At 41.6% G+C, this 17,104-nt stretch overlaps 1 protein-coding gene across 4 annotated transcripts in view; it reads left to right on the plus strand.

The window, feature by feature from the left end:
- The window catches only part of DAB2 (DAB adaptor protein 2), a 28,246-nt gene that overhangs the window by 8,863 nt on the left and 2,279 nt on the right, over positions 1-17,104 (plus strand). Inside the window, exons 2-13 of one of the 4 annotated variants that reach the window (XM_030005155.1) lie at positions 5,344-5,457; positions 6,748-6,887; positions 7,624-7,722; positions 8,036-8,167; positions 10,216-10,299; positions 10,546-10,569; positions 10,843-10,890; positions 11,072-11,134; positions 12,962-13,597; positions 14,437-14,590; positions 15,203-15,820; positions 16,240-16,331. In XM_030005155.1, coding sequence (XP_029861015.1) covers positions 5,370-5,457; positions 6,748-6,887; positions 7,624-7,722; positions 8,036-8,167; positions 10,216-10,299; positions 10,546-10,569; positions 10,843-10,890; positions 11,072-11,134; positions 12,962-13,597; positions 14,437-14,590; positions 15,203-15,820; positions 16,240-16,331 — 2,178 coding nt within the window. In that variant the 5' untranslated portion in view covers positions 5,344-5,369. Of the gene's footprint in view, positions 1-5,290; positions 5,458-6,747; positions 6,888-7,623; positions 7,723-8,035; positions 8,168-10,215; positions 10,300-10,545; positions 10,570-10,842; positions 10,891-11,071; positions 11,135-12,961; positions 13,598-14,436; positions 14,591-15,202; positions 15,821-16,239; positions 16,332-17,104 lie in introns of all 4 variants that reach the window. The other 3 variants (XM_030005158.1, XM_030005156.2, XM_030005159.1) reach the window with 3 other exon arrangements.

The raw sequence follows: 17,104 nt of genomic DNA on the forward strand, positions 1-17,104 counted from the left end.
GGAAAGGAACAGTTCCCAAGCTGTCTGTGAACTCTCTTCCACCACTTGTCCTCTAGCAGGTACTTGTTATGTATAAGTGTGAACAATACATACCGGGTATAACCTACCTATAGGTGGGGCTAGTATCTTTCATGTCTATTAGTCACTGGCTATGCTGGTTTCTAACAGACTAATTTGATTGTTTTAATAGAGGAAACAAACTAATGGCAGTGCTTGCATCAGAACAAGCAGCTGGAATTTTCCATCTAATTCATAGTAATTGTGTCATGTTACAGAAGGTTTATTCAACTTGAACTCTTAGACACTGTCAGATGCTAAAGCAATGGGTGTTCTAGTAATGAAACAAAACACTTAAGCTGATATTTTATTTGACTCCTTGGCATGAATGACCCTGTTTAAAAGGCAAAAGTCTGAATAGTACATCCACGTTTCTGATTTATTAATGCATGCCTAGTGCTTCTCAAGGCTACTTGTGGCACTACCATTGCAGCAGGAACTAGGCAGAAAATGTGATAGTCAGTTATGCACATAGGGATTTGTTAGATGCTAATGTAAGTCAGTCATACAGGGGCTCACACAAATGCACTATTATACTTCTAATGTGGGTAGAATGCTGCTAGTCAGGGTAGTCCATTATTGGTAAATGTATCTGGATTTACAATTTTGACTCTTGCTAGTCATTGTATTGCTGTTTAGCCTTTAGTCTATTTCCTCAGCCTGCAGAACTGAAGTCTTGAATCTACTCAAGTGGGCCGCTTGTTTACCAGCCTTCTGAAAACAGCTTTTTTGTCAAGAACTTGATGGCTAGAGATATTTCTAAGGATACATTGTGCAGGTCCTGACACAGCCTTCTAACCAGAAGAACTTGACTAACTCTTCAAGAAGGTGTGGAGGTGGGAACAACCTGCCTTGGAAGCATGTTCAGCACTTGAACTATTGCTGTGCTTCTGGTTACAACTTCATCCTAACAGGCTATATTGCAGTTGGCAGTAAAAGCTTCTCTTGTCTTCTCCTGGCCTCTCAGATTCTAATTTGAGGTTAATATTTACATGCAATAACTCTTTAAGCTGAATCATGTACTTGCAGAATCAAGGGACAAAGAAGGAGCACAGGCTGTGAAAAGGACAAAGTATTAGACTGCTAGGCAGATGTTTAGTTTATCTGTCTTGCCTCTGATTTTTTTCAGTGTCCCTAACCACCTCTCAGGCAAGCTTTCATCAACATTGAGGCAATTATCTTTGAGGGGAAAAGCCTGTCTGTTGGTTGAGGATTATTGTCCAGTCTTTAAATCCCATGACAGACTACAGCCATAATGAAGATTCTCAATCTCCTGTGCACAGGACAAAAATATAATCACTAGGGGTAGCTACCATGTTGCTTAAATAAGGAATAATTGTGAAAGCATCTCTTAAGGGAAACTAAATGTTGCTTAACAAAATTGTTTGGCATGTGCTTCAAGTCTTGCTAAGAAACAGGTATTTCAAGGATAACTTGTCACTAACAACAGTTCTCCTTGCAGGGAGTTCAGAGAAGACACCAAGAGCACAGTATGCCCGAAGTCTTAAGACTGACTTTCCCAGGGTAGATGTGTGGAAAATTAAGTACAATGCTTGAATGGAGAATTGCCTGACTTGAAACAGTAGGTAACAGCTCATGTCAAGGCCTATATGTTGAGGGCCTGAAATGGCCTTTCCCTAAGGAGTGGTCAGTATGTGCTCTTCACAGGATAGTCCCTATAGCAAAAAAGGAAGATACTATTAGTGGTATTTTAACAAGCCCTTTCTGGAGTAAATTGAAAAGTGGGTGGGCAAAATGTGGTGAGTATCTACTGATACAGGCAAGGGTTTGGGACACTTCTCCCAAGGTAGCAACATCCATAAATCTGCAGTCTAAGACTTTTGGAATACTGCATTTAGAATAGTAGTTAAAATGGGCCATACAATTGGATAGAGAGTAATTAAGCTGTAGTGACAGCAATGGACTTACCTACATGGAGAAGGTTCAAAAGGCATCATTTAACAGTCTGGTGACATAGCTGCTGTGGGAATGATCTTGTTCTTCACTATGCCATTATAACTGAAGACATGACTGTCCTTGCATAAAAGCACATGCATCTCTAACCCTCTTTTCAGGTGAACTCAGAATTCAAGTGTAATAGAACAGTTCTAGACTCTTGTTGCCTTACTCCTGCAGTCTGAGTAAGGAAATACTAAGGGACTGAGTACTGTGAAAGGAAACTTCCAAGCAAGAACTACAAACAGAAGACTTTAACTTCATTTTAGTTATTTGCATGTAGAGCACACCAGCACTTTCCATTAAGATAAGCCAAACTTAAGTGCGACAAAGACCTTGCACAGCTTTAACTTGGGTCTAAAGCACAGAATCCAAATTTAGTTGTGGCTGAGACTCTCATACTGCAAGCAGACTAGATTACTGCTAGCTCAAGCTACATAATGTTGCTCCCCACTCCGGTGAAATTTTAAGGTAAAGCCTGAGGCAGTTTTGTGCTAGTCTTGTGGCTTAACTAAGATGTCAAGAAGTCGTTAATTAAAATATGAACATGTATTAGGCAGCCTTTGTCTATTCTTGCATTCTTAGTTTTGCCAGTTCTCTTGCTCCAGAGATATGATTCCCAAAGACATTGGGTTCTCCAAAGGTACGATAAATAACTGTCATGTACTGTGAACTCTCAGCAGGTGAGATGAGCTGTGCCAGACCTCAGATAGGAGAGTATGTCCTGTAAGCTGTCCAGAAAGCCCTCACTAACCTTCTCAAATTGCATTGTTATCATTGAGAATGAGCTTCTCCACAGTAAGATGGGGTATTTGCAAGGGTTCAGCCAGACTTGTGTGTACCCCTGCCCATCTTCCTCCACCTTGGGACTCTATGCAAATAAGTGGTCTGGCTTCCATAGGATGGAGACAGCCTAGAGTCTAAAGATGGCAACTGCCCATCTGGATTTCTACCACTTTACAGTTGCTGAAGTGAGGTCTTGCTTGTGCATATTTGCTCCTCCCTATGTTATTTGCTTGTTATTGCCTCTTAACTTTACTTCAGACTGAGATACTTACTGTGGTTGTATAACACCAGAGCTGAGTGTAGCTCTACCAATTAAATTGGGGAAGCAGAATCACTGACAGGTGGGACTTAGTGTCTTGAGGTTGTTGTTTCTTCTTTCCAGCATGGAGCTGGGCAGTGTCCTAAAGGTATGACATGACTCCTAGAGACCATGTCTTAGCTCTGTTCTTCTCAAGGCCTTTTCCTTCTGTTCTCTAAACGGTAACCTTCCAGATGCGGGTGGGTGTTTAACTAATGATTCAACCTTAACTTTGTCTTTCCTTACTCCCTATTTCTGAAGGACTTGATAAATCCAGGGAGAAGCTCATTATGCTGAAGTCTAAAGACTATCTCTACCCAAAAAACCCTATACCATCAGGCAAGCTAGTCTAGTTTTAGAGTAGAATTCAGCTGGCTTCATTTTACCTGCCTAATGTGTGGTTTTCAGTGGGCACACTCCTTTCTAGCACTGGTGCAAGTATCCTGCAAAATCCTTCTTGTCTGTAATAGTTTCCCCATTGCTCCTTTGTCAGAATGGGCACACAAGCCACTCTTCTAGTGATAACATTTCCTAAATAACCATGGGTTGCTATATCAAGTCTTCCTCTAACATCTAGTTCTACTCAGAACCACTTGAAATTTTCACAGCAACACCTTTGTTCCCTTGCATCAAATGTTCCCTAGCTGTGGCCAGGTAAGTTGCTTACAGAGGAGAACAGGTATAGCTGCCAGAGATCTTTCCCATGAACACTTTTATCTCTGATTTACTTGAGCAATGCTAAATGCAATTCACAAACTACCTGGTAAGCAGCTAGATCTAACTTTACTTATATTAACAGCTAGTTCCCTAAAGGTCTCCCTCCTAGCTAAATGGAAATGGAGGCCTTCAGGGTGAAATTCTCTCTTAAAGACCTAGGAATTTGTGTTCTTCCTAGGTTAAGAATCAGTTAAGCATTGACACCCATTACTCTCTTAGTAGCAAGCTGGATGAATCAGTCTATAGCTATAGACTTAGCAATGAATTGAGGGAAGAGAGGAAGGCAGGAGTGAGAGCAAAACCCTGAAAGTAACTTCCAAGTAATGGATAAATCATTAGCTGCGACTAAGACAAATGAAGAATAGGCTATTGAGAATTACAAGCCTCTAATGCTAGAGGATATGGAATGCTTCAGCACTTATGTCTCAAATGGTATGCTGGATAGTAGGGGTGGCTTGGTCTGTGGCTGCTTGACTGGATATAGGGGAAATTACTAGTAGAGGGTAGCCCAGCTACTTAATCATCTAAACAAACTCTTGGCTTCATTTGTCACCCTAAAATTCAAAGCACTAACTGAAGCCACTCCAGTACCCCAGACAGAAGATTCATAGAATGTTTTCTGTAGCAGGTGTGAATGTCCAGTTCTTTCTGGCCAGGTATAGATGATGTTCAGAACTCTATAAAGACAATATGAGTCCCTCTATTTGGTAAGTGTGAATCAATGCTTCAGCTGTGTAGGAACAAAACATGGTGATTGCAGATTATTTTTTTAATGTATCTTGTATCTCAGAGGCAAAAGGGTCTCATGGCATAGAGTTACAAGTCAAGTCATAGTAGTCCATAATTTCTGTTAACTTGAAGGTTTTGGTTTTTTTAAAAAACCTCAGGTTACTTGATTACTGTGAAGGGTGTAGGGTTTGGTTTGGGGTTTTGTTGTGTTTATTTTTCCTGGAATGGTCTGTCTGCAGCCCAGGGAATTTATTTGGTTTTACCTGTTGGGTCATATAACCTCAGACTTCTGCTAGTTATAGAAACATGAATAAGATCTACTGGTTTCTTTGAGGTGTTCTGGTGCCATCTTCATGGGTGTTTGGAATAGATCCTAGCAAATGTTTCTTGCATTCCCTCCTATCCTCTACAGAGATGCAGCTGGCAGCGCTGAAGAAGAGAGCAAAATATCTGAGGTTCTATAAATAGCTTTAAAGGGTAAAAAGCTAAAGATTGACAGATTAAAACAGGGTGATGCAAGTACAGCCTGTGGAATTAGGTCAATGTGGTCTACTGATTAGGTATTCCTGAGGTGACTGTTCATCACCTAGTGGCCATAACTTCATGCTCTCTGTAGCCTGAGATGAATAGTCAGTGAGTCAGACTTCCTATATGATCACTACTAAAACTTTCAGGCATTAGTGGGCTTCACTGTTCAGCAGAAGAAAACTGGACTAACAGGTTTAATAAGAATATTTCTTCTTCAAGGTAAAATACTGTGTCTGCTTACTGATTGTTACTTGGATTTTTAAAAACTACAGCAAGCATAGCTGACGACCGTCCCATCATGTCCACTGAAGCTGAAACTACAGCCAGCCAGCCCGAGCAACAGGCTCCACCAAAAGCACAACATTCAAAGAAGGAAAAAAAGAAAGGTAAGAAATGCTTACCTCTTGAACACCTCTAGTCAGTGTCCCTAATCTTTTGCCCTTGCCTAAAACTAAGATCGCTCTCACTGCATAGTTAACTCTGAGATTTCAAGCTGACTGGAAGACTGAGTAAATAAGCTAGTAAAATAAATCTGACCAGAAGGTAAGCTTTTACCTTGAAAGGTTTTGGGTTTTTTTTTTGGTTTTTTTTAGCTTTAAGTTATAAAGCTCTCAGTTGCACTTGTTAAATGACTTATTTGTTGAGCCTGACAAGTCACCAAAAGCCCAGAGCAGTGAAAGCCTCCCTGAGGAGGTGACCAGATCCAGGATCATCCAGGTAGCTGTCGGTCTGAACCTGAACTTGCTTCCTCCCCTACTTCCAGAGAGGGAGTGATATGCTAGACACAGATACAGCTTCTAGTCCAGAGAAGCTAGAAAGCTCATTTTGTGAGAATTACTGTAGATCAGATAATAAATCTTTTGATAGATTAGGTCATGTAAATAGAATTACCTCATACAGAAATACATACCTAGGTACACACTCAGAGTATGTTGAGCATGCAGGGAAGAAAAACAAGCAGTTCTGAGAAGTAGCAGGAACAGCAGAAAAAGTAAATCAGCTAAAATCCCAAGTGATTACAGGGATGGGGTACCAGGACTTGTAGAAATGGTGGTGCTGATAGAAAGTTCTAGCACAGGAACTAGGAGATTCTTGCACAACAAGAAGAGATCTGACTACGCCAGAATGAGGGGCTAGCATCTGAAAGGCTTATTGAACATCCTGTATGGCCATGGGAAGTACCACCTATGCTTGGTGTTTTTGCTTAGCACTTGATATCTAATTGTATGGCCATGGGAAGTACCACCTATGCTTGGTGTTTTTGCTTAGCACTTGATATCTAATTGGCTGTTGCCTATAAATATTTCAGTCTTTTATATGGCAAACAATTGTTCTGAAGTTCCCAAACGTTAAGCACTGGGCTCCACTCTTTGAACTAAGGCCAGATTCTGCAAGAGCACTGTGACCTTAAAGGAGTAACTTTCTTGCAGTGCACACAGTACTAGAAGGACTATGGGTTGTTAGTCAGCTATACTCAAGGGACAGTTTTAATACGTACTTATATAGTATAATTTTTCAAAGATCTCAAAGCCACAACATAGACATTTCCCTCTTAAAAAAACCCAACCAACCAAACAAAAAACAAACAAAACAAAACCCCTCAAACTAAAACAAACAAACAAAACCCCCCACAAAACCCAAACACCAACAAACAAACAACTTTTCTCTGCTTCCAGGGCCAGAAAAGACAGATGAATCTCTCTTGGCCAGATTCAAAGGTGATGGTGTAAGATACAAAGCTAAACTGATTGGCATTGATGATGTCCCAGAGGCAAGAGGAGACAAAATGAGTCAGGATTCAATGATGAAGCTGAAGGTAAGGGCTTGAGCTGGCATGTAAGGAACAACTTCTGGGTAGCCTTCAGAAAGCAGATCAAATGGTATTTGAAGTTGTGCCAAAGTAACAGCTTAATGGTAACACACACTAATAACAGCACCATCCTAGATGGATGTTACTTCTAAAGCTGTAAGCCTTTGCTTAAAGAACATTGTTCCTCTAATAGCTTGGGACTGCTCTTTTAAGTCTCTTATAGGTATCCAGTATGTATGCTAATAGTATGAACTTGATCACAAATAGTGAGCTTGGGTTTTGGATGGGGAGGGGGGAACTCTGCGCAATTTAACAGACCTCAAAGCACAAGTTGGCATCCTGCGGCAGGAGTGACACCAAGAGATACAGATAAACCAAAGAATAAATGAGACCCTGCAGCAGCAAAGATGATGACTTCTGGGGTGCAGAACACTCGCATAGCTTCAGTCAGGCCAGGAAGGCTGGTAAAGATGCTGCTACTGCAGCAGTTTTGTGAGCTAAGATAAGTTTTAAAGCTCTAAAATATTTACAGAGGAAACACAATCTAGTTCTGAGGTATCACTTCAAACCTAGTAAGGCATATGTTGCAAGAGGAATGCTGCTCTAACTGTACAGCTATATAGGAATAACTAGATTAGCGCTAGTACATTCAGAGCCGTGGGCTCATGAGGAATGTAAGGAAACTAGTTAAAGCTCAATCTGACACAAGTCTCATCAATACTTTGATATTCATCCTCTTTAGGGAATGGCAGTGGCCTCCCGTTCCCAGGGTCAACACAAACAGAAGATCTGGATGAACATATCCCTCTCTGGTATCAAGATAATAGATGAGAGAACTGGGGTAAGATATGACTTATCCTCTTACTGTGATTCTTAAAGCAAGTGAGGTGCTTGGAAGGTAGACCAATATGAACTAGATTTCTTAATAGCATCGTGCCCCCCTTCCACGTACTAAAAATTGGTTTGTGAAATGAGTTGTAATGGTGAAACCTCCTGCTGGAAAGAGATACATCCTATTGTGGTTAGTCAAAGGCTGATAAATCTGAGTCTTGAACTGAAGCCTTCTAACAGTCTCAGTCATTATAACTACAGAGAAGAGCAACTATTATATCTCCAACAATTTAAACGAATAGGTGTCTTTTTTCCAATTCTAGGTCATAGAATATGACCATCCAGTAAATAAAATCTCCTTTATTGCTCGGGATGTAACAGACAATCGTGCTTTTGGCTACATATGTGGAGGAGAAGGCCAGCACCAATTTTTTGCCATAAAAACAGCACAACAGGTATGGATCAGAAACCCTTTTCCACTTGCTATGAGTAATGCTATTGTGTAAACACTTAACATGTGATAAGGGTGTAGTGTTTTACTGGTAGCCCTATGAGGTAGGTATAGGGGAGTACCAGCACAGGTGGATGGACTCCCCTCTTAGAGGAGGGCAATAGGAATTGACTGTATCACCAGTTGCTTTTACCTTGTTCAGCTTCTCTGTAGTCTGTGGAATAAAAACACTGAGGTAGCCTTGCTCACTGTGATTAACCTTGCTTGAAATGTCCATGCACCATGGAAGTCATTAGTGAGATGAACAGAGCCATTATCATGGGCTTTCCAGTACAGTGGCCTGTTGCTGTCAGTGAGAATGCTAATTCTTGAGTCAAATAGGCAGAGCTTCACTTAGAATTAACAGGAATGATGTTAGAACTCCACTAGTCTAGTTGTCATGATGCTTTGTCTTGTGCAGCAGTGAAAACAGACTTACTCAATTGCAATAGTGTTTCTGGGGTGAGTGAATGGCAGGTCTGGTCTTCCCAGAATTACTTCTTGGAGGGATTCTAATTCTTCTGTGCTAGGTTTCCCCTATGCAGAAATCCTGTATTCAGGGTTTGTCTCTCTGAAGAGAATCTGTACATAAGCAGCACTGGAAACAAGCTACTTAGAATTACTGCTGAGTATTATGCAGTTTCCTAAATGACCTGAACTTAAGTTAGATATTTATCATTTATTAGCTTGTCATTATAATGTCTTTATAACAGTCATTATAATGACTTGATGAGCCAAGACTTCAAAGCTAGTCATTTCTTCATACACATCCCTGCCTGGCCTCCTGGAGAAGCTGTTGGCAACTTCAGACCCACCACAGATGGGACTGAGGGGGTCCTTGTTGGAGCATGTTACTACTTTAGTAACAACTGTAACACCCTCTCCTAAGCCTGTTTTATTAGTTTATCAGAGTCCTGTGTTGTATTGGTTTCACTGGAATTGTAGATTAAGTACAAAAGCCTTCTGTGTGTGCTCTGGAGTGGAGTCTTCTCTCAGAGCTTTTCACCATGGGGTGCTGCTTGCCAGACTACAAGCTTAGCCAAGCTGTAGACAGCTCTTGACTTGCTGCTAGTTGTTTTTGACACAGACTTGTCTAGCTGAGAAGTAAGGACTTGTGCAGCTCTAGACTGCTGCAGCTGTACTGTTTGTCAAAGTTGATAACTCTTGAAATGGCTTTTCCTGCAGTTGCATGTCTAAATACCTTGATTAGGAGAGGGTGATGCTCAGATATAAACAGTGAGATCTGTTCAACAGATTCTCTGCTTGAGCCAAAGGCAGTGGCTGAACAAAGGGACTTGTCCTATCGTAGGCACTGACACAGCTGCTGTATGCCTCAAGCAAAAGTTCTAAATCGGTATAGTTGAACATGCCACCATCTCAGCAACCACTCAAAACATTCTTGTTAATGGGTGTGCAGGGAATGCAGTGCCTTTCTAATTCACACTAAATTTTCATCCTGATGCAGATACCATTTAATGCAGGTGTCTACTCTATGCATTTGAGGTGATGATAATCTTACCTTATGCTTGCCTTGCTGATTTACTATTTGCATCCTGTTTAAAATAGATGTAGTATTGGGTATAGAAGCTTTCTTCAGGTTCAGTGTTGGAGTTCATAGAAAACAGATGGATTCATAATGTTTATCCTTTCATGAGAGTACCAAAGAGCTTGGATAAACTTTGCACTTTTGAGGAAATCTGATTAGGATTTGCCATGCACTTAGGAAGTCTTGTGCTACAAGCTTTTTAGCAAAAACATAGCAGGTTTAGCACATACACAGCCACTTTCCATGTGGAGTTAACAACAGTTCTAAGCTGGTTGTGCCCCATTACCCTTGGATTCTGCATCAGCTCTCTTCTATGGAGGCTAGACAGTCCTTTTAAAATCTTGCTTTTCCTGTTGTCTCAACCTTACTGTTGCACCACTTAGGAAAGTTTGGCTTGCTGCACAGCTTGCTTCAGTAGAAGTTCAGGGAGAAGTAGTACATGGCCTAAAAGCTACATTCTTTTCCAGGCTGAGCCTCTAGTTGTTGATCTTAAGGACCTCTTCCAACTAATATATAACATGAAACAGAAGGAAGAAGACGAGAAGAAAAAGGTGAGTAAAATTAAAGAAACTGCATTAGATTCTGCATAGAAATAAAGCTTGCTTCAGCTTTGGCTTGGCTTTTGGGCTCTTGTAAGACTTAACACTGAGGTCTAAGTCCAGGATCACTTGAAGTTATTGGTTGGTAGTTGTACTAGCAGTTTGATTACCTCCTAGATCTAGTAAGCTCTCCAAAGCAAGAGGCTTTGGATAATCTACATGATGTCTAAGTACTAAAAGCTGCCTTTTCTTCTTTAGGGTGAAGAAGCAAGTAAGACTGAGGTAAGCCACTCCAACTCTGCCTCACTTCATTAGGTATGCTGCTGCAGCACAACTAGCTTTGACTTTCTTTACACTGCCAGCATTATGGAGGCAATGTCAGATGCCCAATTAAATTGAAATGGGAGTAAAAGGGGCCTACAGAACTAATAATGAGTAGTGATCTCCCTCGTACTTCCTCTTTCCATCGCTTGCTCTTTGAAGCTTGCAAGTCCCTTGCTTAAGGCAAGTTTTGATATTCCAATTATTGCTGACATTGTTATCCATCTATTACAGAATGGTAGCGTAGCACTACCTGCTGATCAAGCTGACAAAACAAAACCGGTAGGTTAAATTTTTGAACTTTATGCTGATGCCATTAAGGAGTTCATAACTGTCTGTCTCCACATTGTGTGGAAAATGCAGTATTTATACATGTGTTTACAGTAGCTATGCATAATGCTTGATTCTTGCTCATGCAAGAACTCTAACAGATATAAATTCTTTCAATATTTCTGGCTTCAAGGGAGTTGACCAGATGGACTTGTTTGGGGATATGTCAACACCTCCTGATATAAGCAGTCCCACAGTAAGTAGAATCTAGCTTAGCTGTATTGACTCTTGCTTTGAGAGCAAACTGGTCCTAGTAATAAGATCTGGTTTTACTTTGTTAGTCCTGGTTTCACTGAGACACCTGTCTAGCTATCATCAGTGTACTAGTGTCTTAGGGCTATAATAGTATCTACTTACTAACTAGAGTAGCTAATGTCGTTCTTAGCCAGCAGAGCTCACTTGAGACTGTGTGACAGATAATTCTATGTTATTAGTCACAGAATGGGTTTGAGTTGGAAACCCAAAAGGTCATCTAGTTCCAACCCCCTGCCATGGTCAGGGACACCTTCCACTAGACCAGGTTGCTCAAAGCCCATCCAGCCTGGCCTTGAACACTTCCAGGGTCAGGTCATCCACAACTTCTCTGGGCAACCTGTTCTAGTGTCTCACCACTCACAGTAAAGAATTTCTTCCTAATACCTAATCCAAATTTACTGTCTTTCAGTTTAAAACCATTACCCCTTGTCCTATCACTATAGTTGCTAATAAAGAGTCTTTCCCCATCTTTCCTGTAGGCCTCCTTCAGGTACTGGAAGGCTCCCTGGAGCCTTCTCTTGTCTTATGCTAAACAACCCCAACTCTCTCAGCCTGTCTGCGTAGGGGAGGTGCTCCAGCCCCCTGATCATCTTCATGGCCCTCCTCTGGACCTCCTCAAGAAGGTCCAGGTCTTTCTTATGCTGTGGGCCCCAGAGCTGAACACAGTAGTTGGGTAGGGTCTTGTGAGAGCAGAGTAGAAGGGGAGGATCACATCCCTCAACCTGCTGGCCACATTTCTTTTAGTGCAGCCCAGAATGTGATTGGCTTTTCTGGGTTGTGAGCACACATTGCTGGGTCATATTCAGTTTTCCATCCACCAATACCCCCAAGTACTTATCCACAGGGCTGCTCTCAACCCACTCATTGCCTAGCCTGTATCAATGTTTGGGATTGCCCTGACTCAGGTGCAGGACCTTGTACTTGGTCTTGTTGAACTTGATTAATTTCACATGGGCCCACCTCTCTAGTCAGATGTCTTAGAAATATGTGCTAGCAGTACATGCCTCTGCTACTATGAGAGCTATTACAGAAACTTTGCTAAAGACCTTTAAAACTGAAGCTCATTTTAAGGACAGGTGAATCCTTGAGTCCCTCAGAGTGGACTTGTGGCCATTTTAGATGAGTAGCCCTAGCTCAAGATGTGGCCTAACTGCACAGAAGTGTGCATAAACCTTGTCATAACTCAGTATGACCCCCAAAATCCTACTGGTTTATTCTGGCACTGTAAGCCACCATCAGCCATGATCCAATTGGTGCTGTCAATCCAGCTAGTGACCAGGTCTTACCCTTCTACTGCCTACTTGGTGGGAGAGATGGCATGTTAACATCTTCCACTGTCAAATAGCTCTCCAATCTTACTCTGAAGCTGAGACTGCAATCTGAAGTCACACTAAGGCAGTGTGATTTCATAACTTGTCAAAACAAACGACTAGAATTCAAACAGGGGTTCTTGACTCCAGTGAAAGCCTAGGTGTAATTAGTGCTTGATGACTCTACAGTCTCTAGGCTGTAAAACAAGTATCTGATATTTAACTAAAGGATCTTAGAAGAGGTGCTTTTAACATTGAGTTTCTGTAACTAAGTAGCTGTGATTTGACCACAGCCAGCAATGCTTGCCCCAGTGACTTTATAAGAGGAAGCTTTAGTGCAACTTCATTGTGACATTGAATACTTAATAGTATAATGTATTGGATACTAGGATTGAGCTTGTGTACTATGCAGCAAGTCCTACATAAAACTAATTTTATTTTTTTTTCTGAACAAATAGGAAGCTAAAGAGATTCTGTTAGTGGATTTAAATTCTGAAATTGAGACCAAACAGACTTTTACAAAAGAGGATCTCTTCTTGAATGGCATCACAACCTCTCTTCCACAACCAAAGCCACAGCCACCCTTCTTGCCTGAGAGTTCTTTCTCTACCAGTCTCAGCTTCTTTCCCACACCTAACCCAGACCCTTTCAGTGATGATCCTTTTGCACAGCCAGACCAATCTGCACTGCCTTCATTTGGTTCTCTAAAATCTCCTGATCGGAAGAAGGAAAGTCTGAGTACCTTGACACCCGTGGGTAATGGTGCTTCAAATGGCGATACTGACTACTTTGGTAAACAGTTTGACCAGATTTCTAATAGAACTGGCAAACAAGAAGCACTAACAAGCCAGTGGCCACTTGAGAGTAAGTCGCCTGCAGCCAGAATCCCAAATGGGGTACCAGAGAAAGAACAAAGTGGCTTTCTTAAAGCCCCATCAAACCTGTTTGTGGAAGGTCCTTCCAAAGAAGTATCTCTGCAGAATGGAGTAAAGCTGGATTCTGAAAGCAATATCCAGCTCATGTCACATGAGTCTATAACAATTAGCCCACCACCACAAAGTACCAAGCCAGGAAGAGGAAGGAGGTCTGTCAAGGTGAACAACATTCAAAAAGTGATATGCATGCTCTTACTGGGAGAATCTGGGTGAAAGAAGCTTTTCTTTCATCACACTGTGTAACTAGCTAAATAGCTTCACAACATACCTACTTCTCTTTTACCTGCCATGCTTACCCTAACCTCTCTGCGGCTATGATATATTCTAACATTAATGAATGCTTCATAGTAGCTATGGTCACTAAATTATATACTCTCTTCCTTAATGCTTTCATACTTCTGTAAAGGTCTGGTAAGTATGCTGCTATGTATATTGACTCTTGATAAAATGCCGGAAACTGTTATGATAGCTGTATGCCCATCAGCCTGTGTTTTCATAACAATGAGGTACTAGTACTAGCTTACAGAAACCTGTGTAGTTTCTCAGTACCTGCCTACTGAGGGCAACCTCAATGACTTGCCTTATTAGACACAGGGTGGCTCTGGGTCACTGCATTTGTCTTTTACTCAAATGCTGCAAAACTGTTGCTGACCTTGCCAGAACTGCAGGGGTCACTGCAGACTGAGCAGGAATGTTCAGAGGGGTAGGGGGCAGAGGGAAGCTCATTATGATGGCAAATAATTCAGTCACTTTAAGTCTTATTCTTTGCTGTTGACTTGTGACTACTGTATATTATACCTACTTAATGCCATGCATCTTAGTAGGCATGAATATAATGAAGTTTGAAACTCTTTTATACTTGGTCTCTAAAGGATACATCAAAGCTCCCTGCTCTGCTCTAGCTGAAATAAAAGCTTGTAGCTCTGGACTAGGGAGTCTTGATCATGCTAGCATGTGTTCTGCCATGCCATCTCACAAAGCTTTTTTTTTCTTTTTAGACTGCTTCGAGTGACTTATTTAGCTCAGACTTCTTTGTGCCAACTACAGAAAGTGTTAGCTCGACCTCAGTTGCACAAACAGGACCTGTGCAAATTAGTTCACTGGACCTCTTCAAAACAAGTCTTACCATACCATCTCCATTGGCTTGTCTAGGTTAGTTCACAATGTGAAGGTCTTGCTCCAGTCTAAAATACCTGCTAACACTAAAACAGGGGTTCCAGTTTTCTTTTGCTTCATGTGTAGTGCCTTGTCCTTTGATCCATGTGCCCTAAAACTATTAAGTTCCTATGTCTGCCCTGAACTATTAAGTTCTGTGAATAGAAGCCTAAGCTCTGCATCCTTAACTGGAACAGGGTTTTTGCTTAAACTTTAGGACAGCAGATTGCTGCTTCAGGTACACAAGGTTCAAGTAAGCCAAGCACAACTTGAGAGGCTAGGGTTACACTGCTGCAGAGTCTCAATAATAATTTACACAGAAGTAACTATACGGCAAATGCATCTGTCAGTTCTGTGCTAGAACTAAGTATGTTCCTCTGTTACATCAACCTCAATTCTGTTCTTTCAGGACTGAAATGCAGCAAAGTAAAAAATACTAACTTCCTTCTCCCCTCGCCCACCCCCAAGAACTTGACTTTTAAGTATAAATCAACACATTTTTGCAAACAGTACATGAAAAATGTTTTGTGGGTACCCTCAGAGTTGATACACTCTTGCTTGAGGTCTTCGGGTCACTGGAGTGCTGTGTAACAACAATCTCTCCCCCAGGTGGCTTGCCATTAACTCCATCGCCATGGAGTCCACAGACATCTGCCTTCCCTCAGGCTGTATCAGTCTTTCCTGGGTCTATGATATCTGCTCAGCCTACAGGATTTATTCAACCACTTGCCTTTAGTACTCCAACACTGTCAAGCTGGAACAAGCCTGCAGCCCCTCAGTCCTCTATGCTCTGGGCAAATCAATCACAAATTCCATCTAGTTCATGGGCGCAGCCATCCAGTGCTATAAGATCCTTCCAGAGTAGTGCGCTCCCATCACCAACGCTACCTGCTCAGACACCATCTGTACTGTCTTCCATGCCAACAACAACTAGCCCACCTCAGCCACCACCTAGAACTACACCTCAGAAGGAGCTCAAGAAAGAAAGTGATGCTTTTGTTGATCTGGATCCACTTGGTGATAAAGAGATGAAGGAAGTCAAGGAAATGTTTAAAGAATTCCAGCTGACAAAGCCACCTGCTGTACCAGCAAGGAGAGGAGAGCAGCAAAGCCTTTCAGGTGCTTCTGGAGCTTTCAGCAGTTATTTTAATAGTACAGCAGACATTCTTCAAGATAGTACATGTCATGATGACATGGAAGCTAGCAAGTTGTCTGCCAAAATGACCGGTAAATTTTTTTTTCTTCTGCTTCAATAGCTGCTCAGGGATTGGGATGGTTGTTCACTAGTCCTTTCTGATAGAACTAAAAATCTGATTTAATGGTTACTGAAACAGCGGGTTGAAGGACTGTGTCCCCTAATAATGTTACAGAATTGATCAATGTTAGTGGCCAAACACTGACATCTAGTGTCTAAGCTACTTGACTAGAATGAGGTAAACTAGGTCTGTATACAATGTTAGAAGTCCCATCTAGCTGAAGTGTAGTGAGGGACAAGCAAGAGATAAAATTGTGAGGTGACTCAAAACGACTTCTGTGTGGGGTTTTTTGTGTATCTAATTAGATGAGCTTTGGTGTTGCTATACAGGCAGAGCTGAGTAGTTGTTAAAGCTGTTAAGTGATTATAGCAGTATATCTCTTTTCCTTAGAACCACCAAAGCCTGTTCTCCAACAAAGTGTGCTGCCAGCTGATGGCCTATTTGAAAGTCAAGCTAAAATGGACCTTTTCGGTGACTCATCTGTAAGTAGTAAAAAAAAAAAAAAAAAAACACACACAAAAAAAAAAACCCCAAAACCAACACTAAAAAATACAACCCTTCTTTCTCCTTAACAGGAGAAACATAGTGCCTGTGTTTGAGCACTGACTTAGTTCTGGCTTTAGAGGCCATGGAACAAAACTTATTGCATGTCTGAGGCTAATATTTAATCTAACAGAGGGCATTTGTTGCAAGAAGGCTAACAAAGCATGATTCTATTTGGCTTGTGCCCATAACCAGTTCCCCAATCTGCAAGCCCTAGCAGGAAGTTCTTCAGTATTGGGAGCTTCTACAAAAGACTGTAAAAGAATGTAGCTGCAGAAGTCTTCCACTTCAGTTATACTTAACTTTCTGTGGAGTAGACTGAGCAGTGCAGACTGTGCAGCTCTCTTGGGAGGCTCCCATGTTCAGTACCCCCTGGGGGAAGAAGTGGCTTAACCACATCACTCCATTTGGGACACAGTACTTGAAGCCCTTCGTGTAAACTCTGGATCAATGCCAGAGTGCTGACCTAAGACGTCTAGCATTTGGCTAAAACAGACCTCATCATGACTATACTGTCTCTGCTCCAAAGAGTGTTCAGTAAGGATGCATGGCTTTTCTGAAAGATACCTTGCCTTAGACTAGGATAACTGCTAACACTGCTTTAGAGCCCTTTTCTCTTGTTAAAGCAGTACAGGTAATGTGTATTTAGCAGGGACTCTGCAGTATTCTTTCCAGAAGGTGTTTGGAACAGGAACTAGCAAATAGAGCTACA

The sequence above is a fragment of the Aquila chrysaetos genome, chromosome Z (assembly GCF_900496995.4).
Source record: "Aquila chrysaetos chrysaetos chromosome Z, bAquChr1.4, whole genome shotgun sequence".
NCBI classification, from domain to species: Eukaryota; Metazoa; Chordata; class Aves; order Accipitriformes; family Accipitridae; genus Aquila; species Aquila chrysaetos.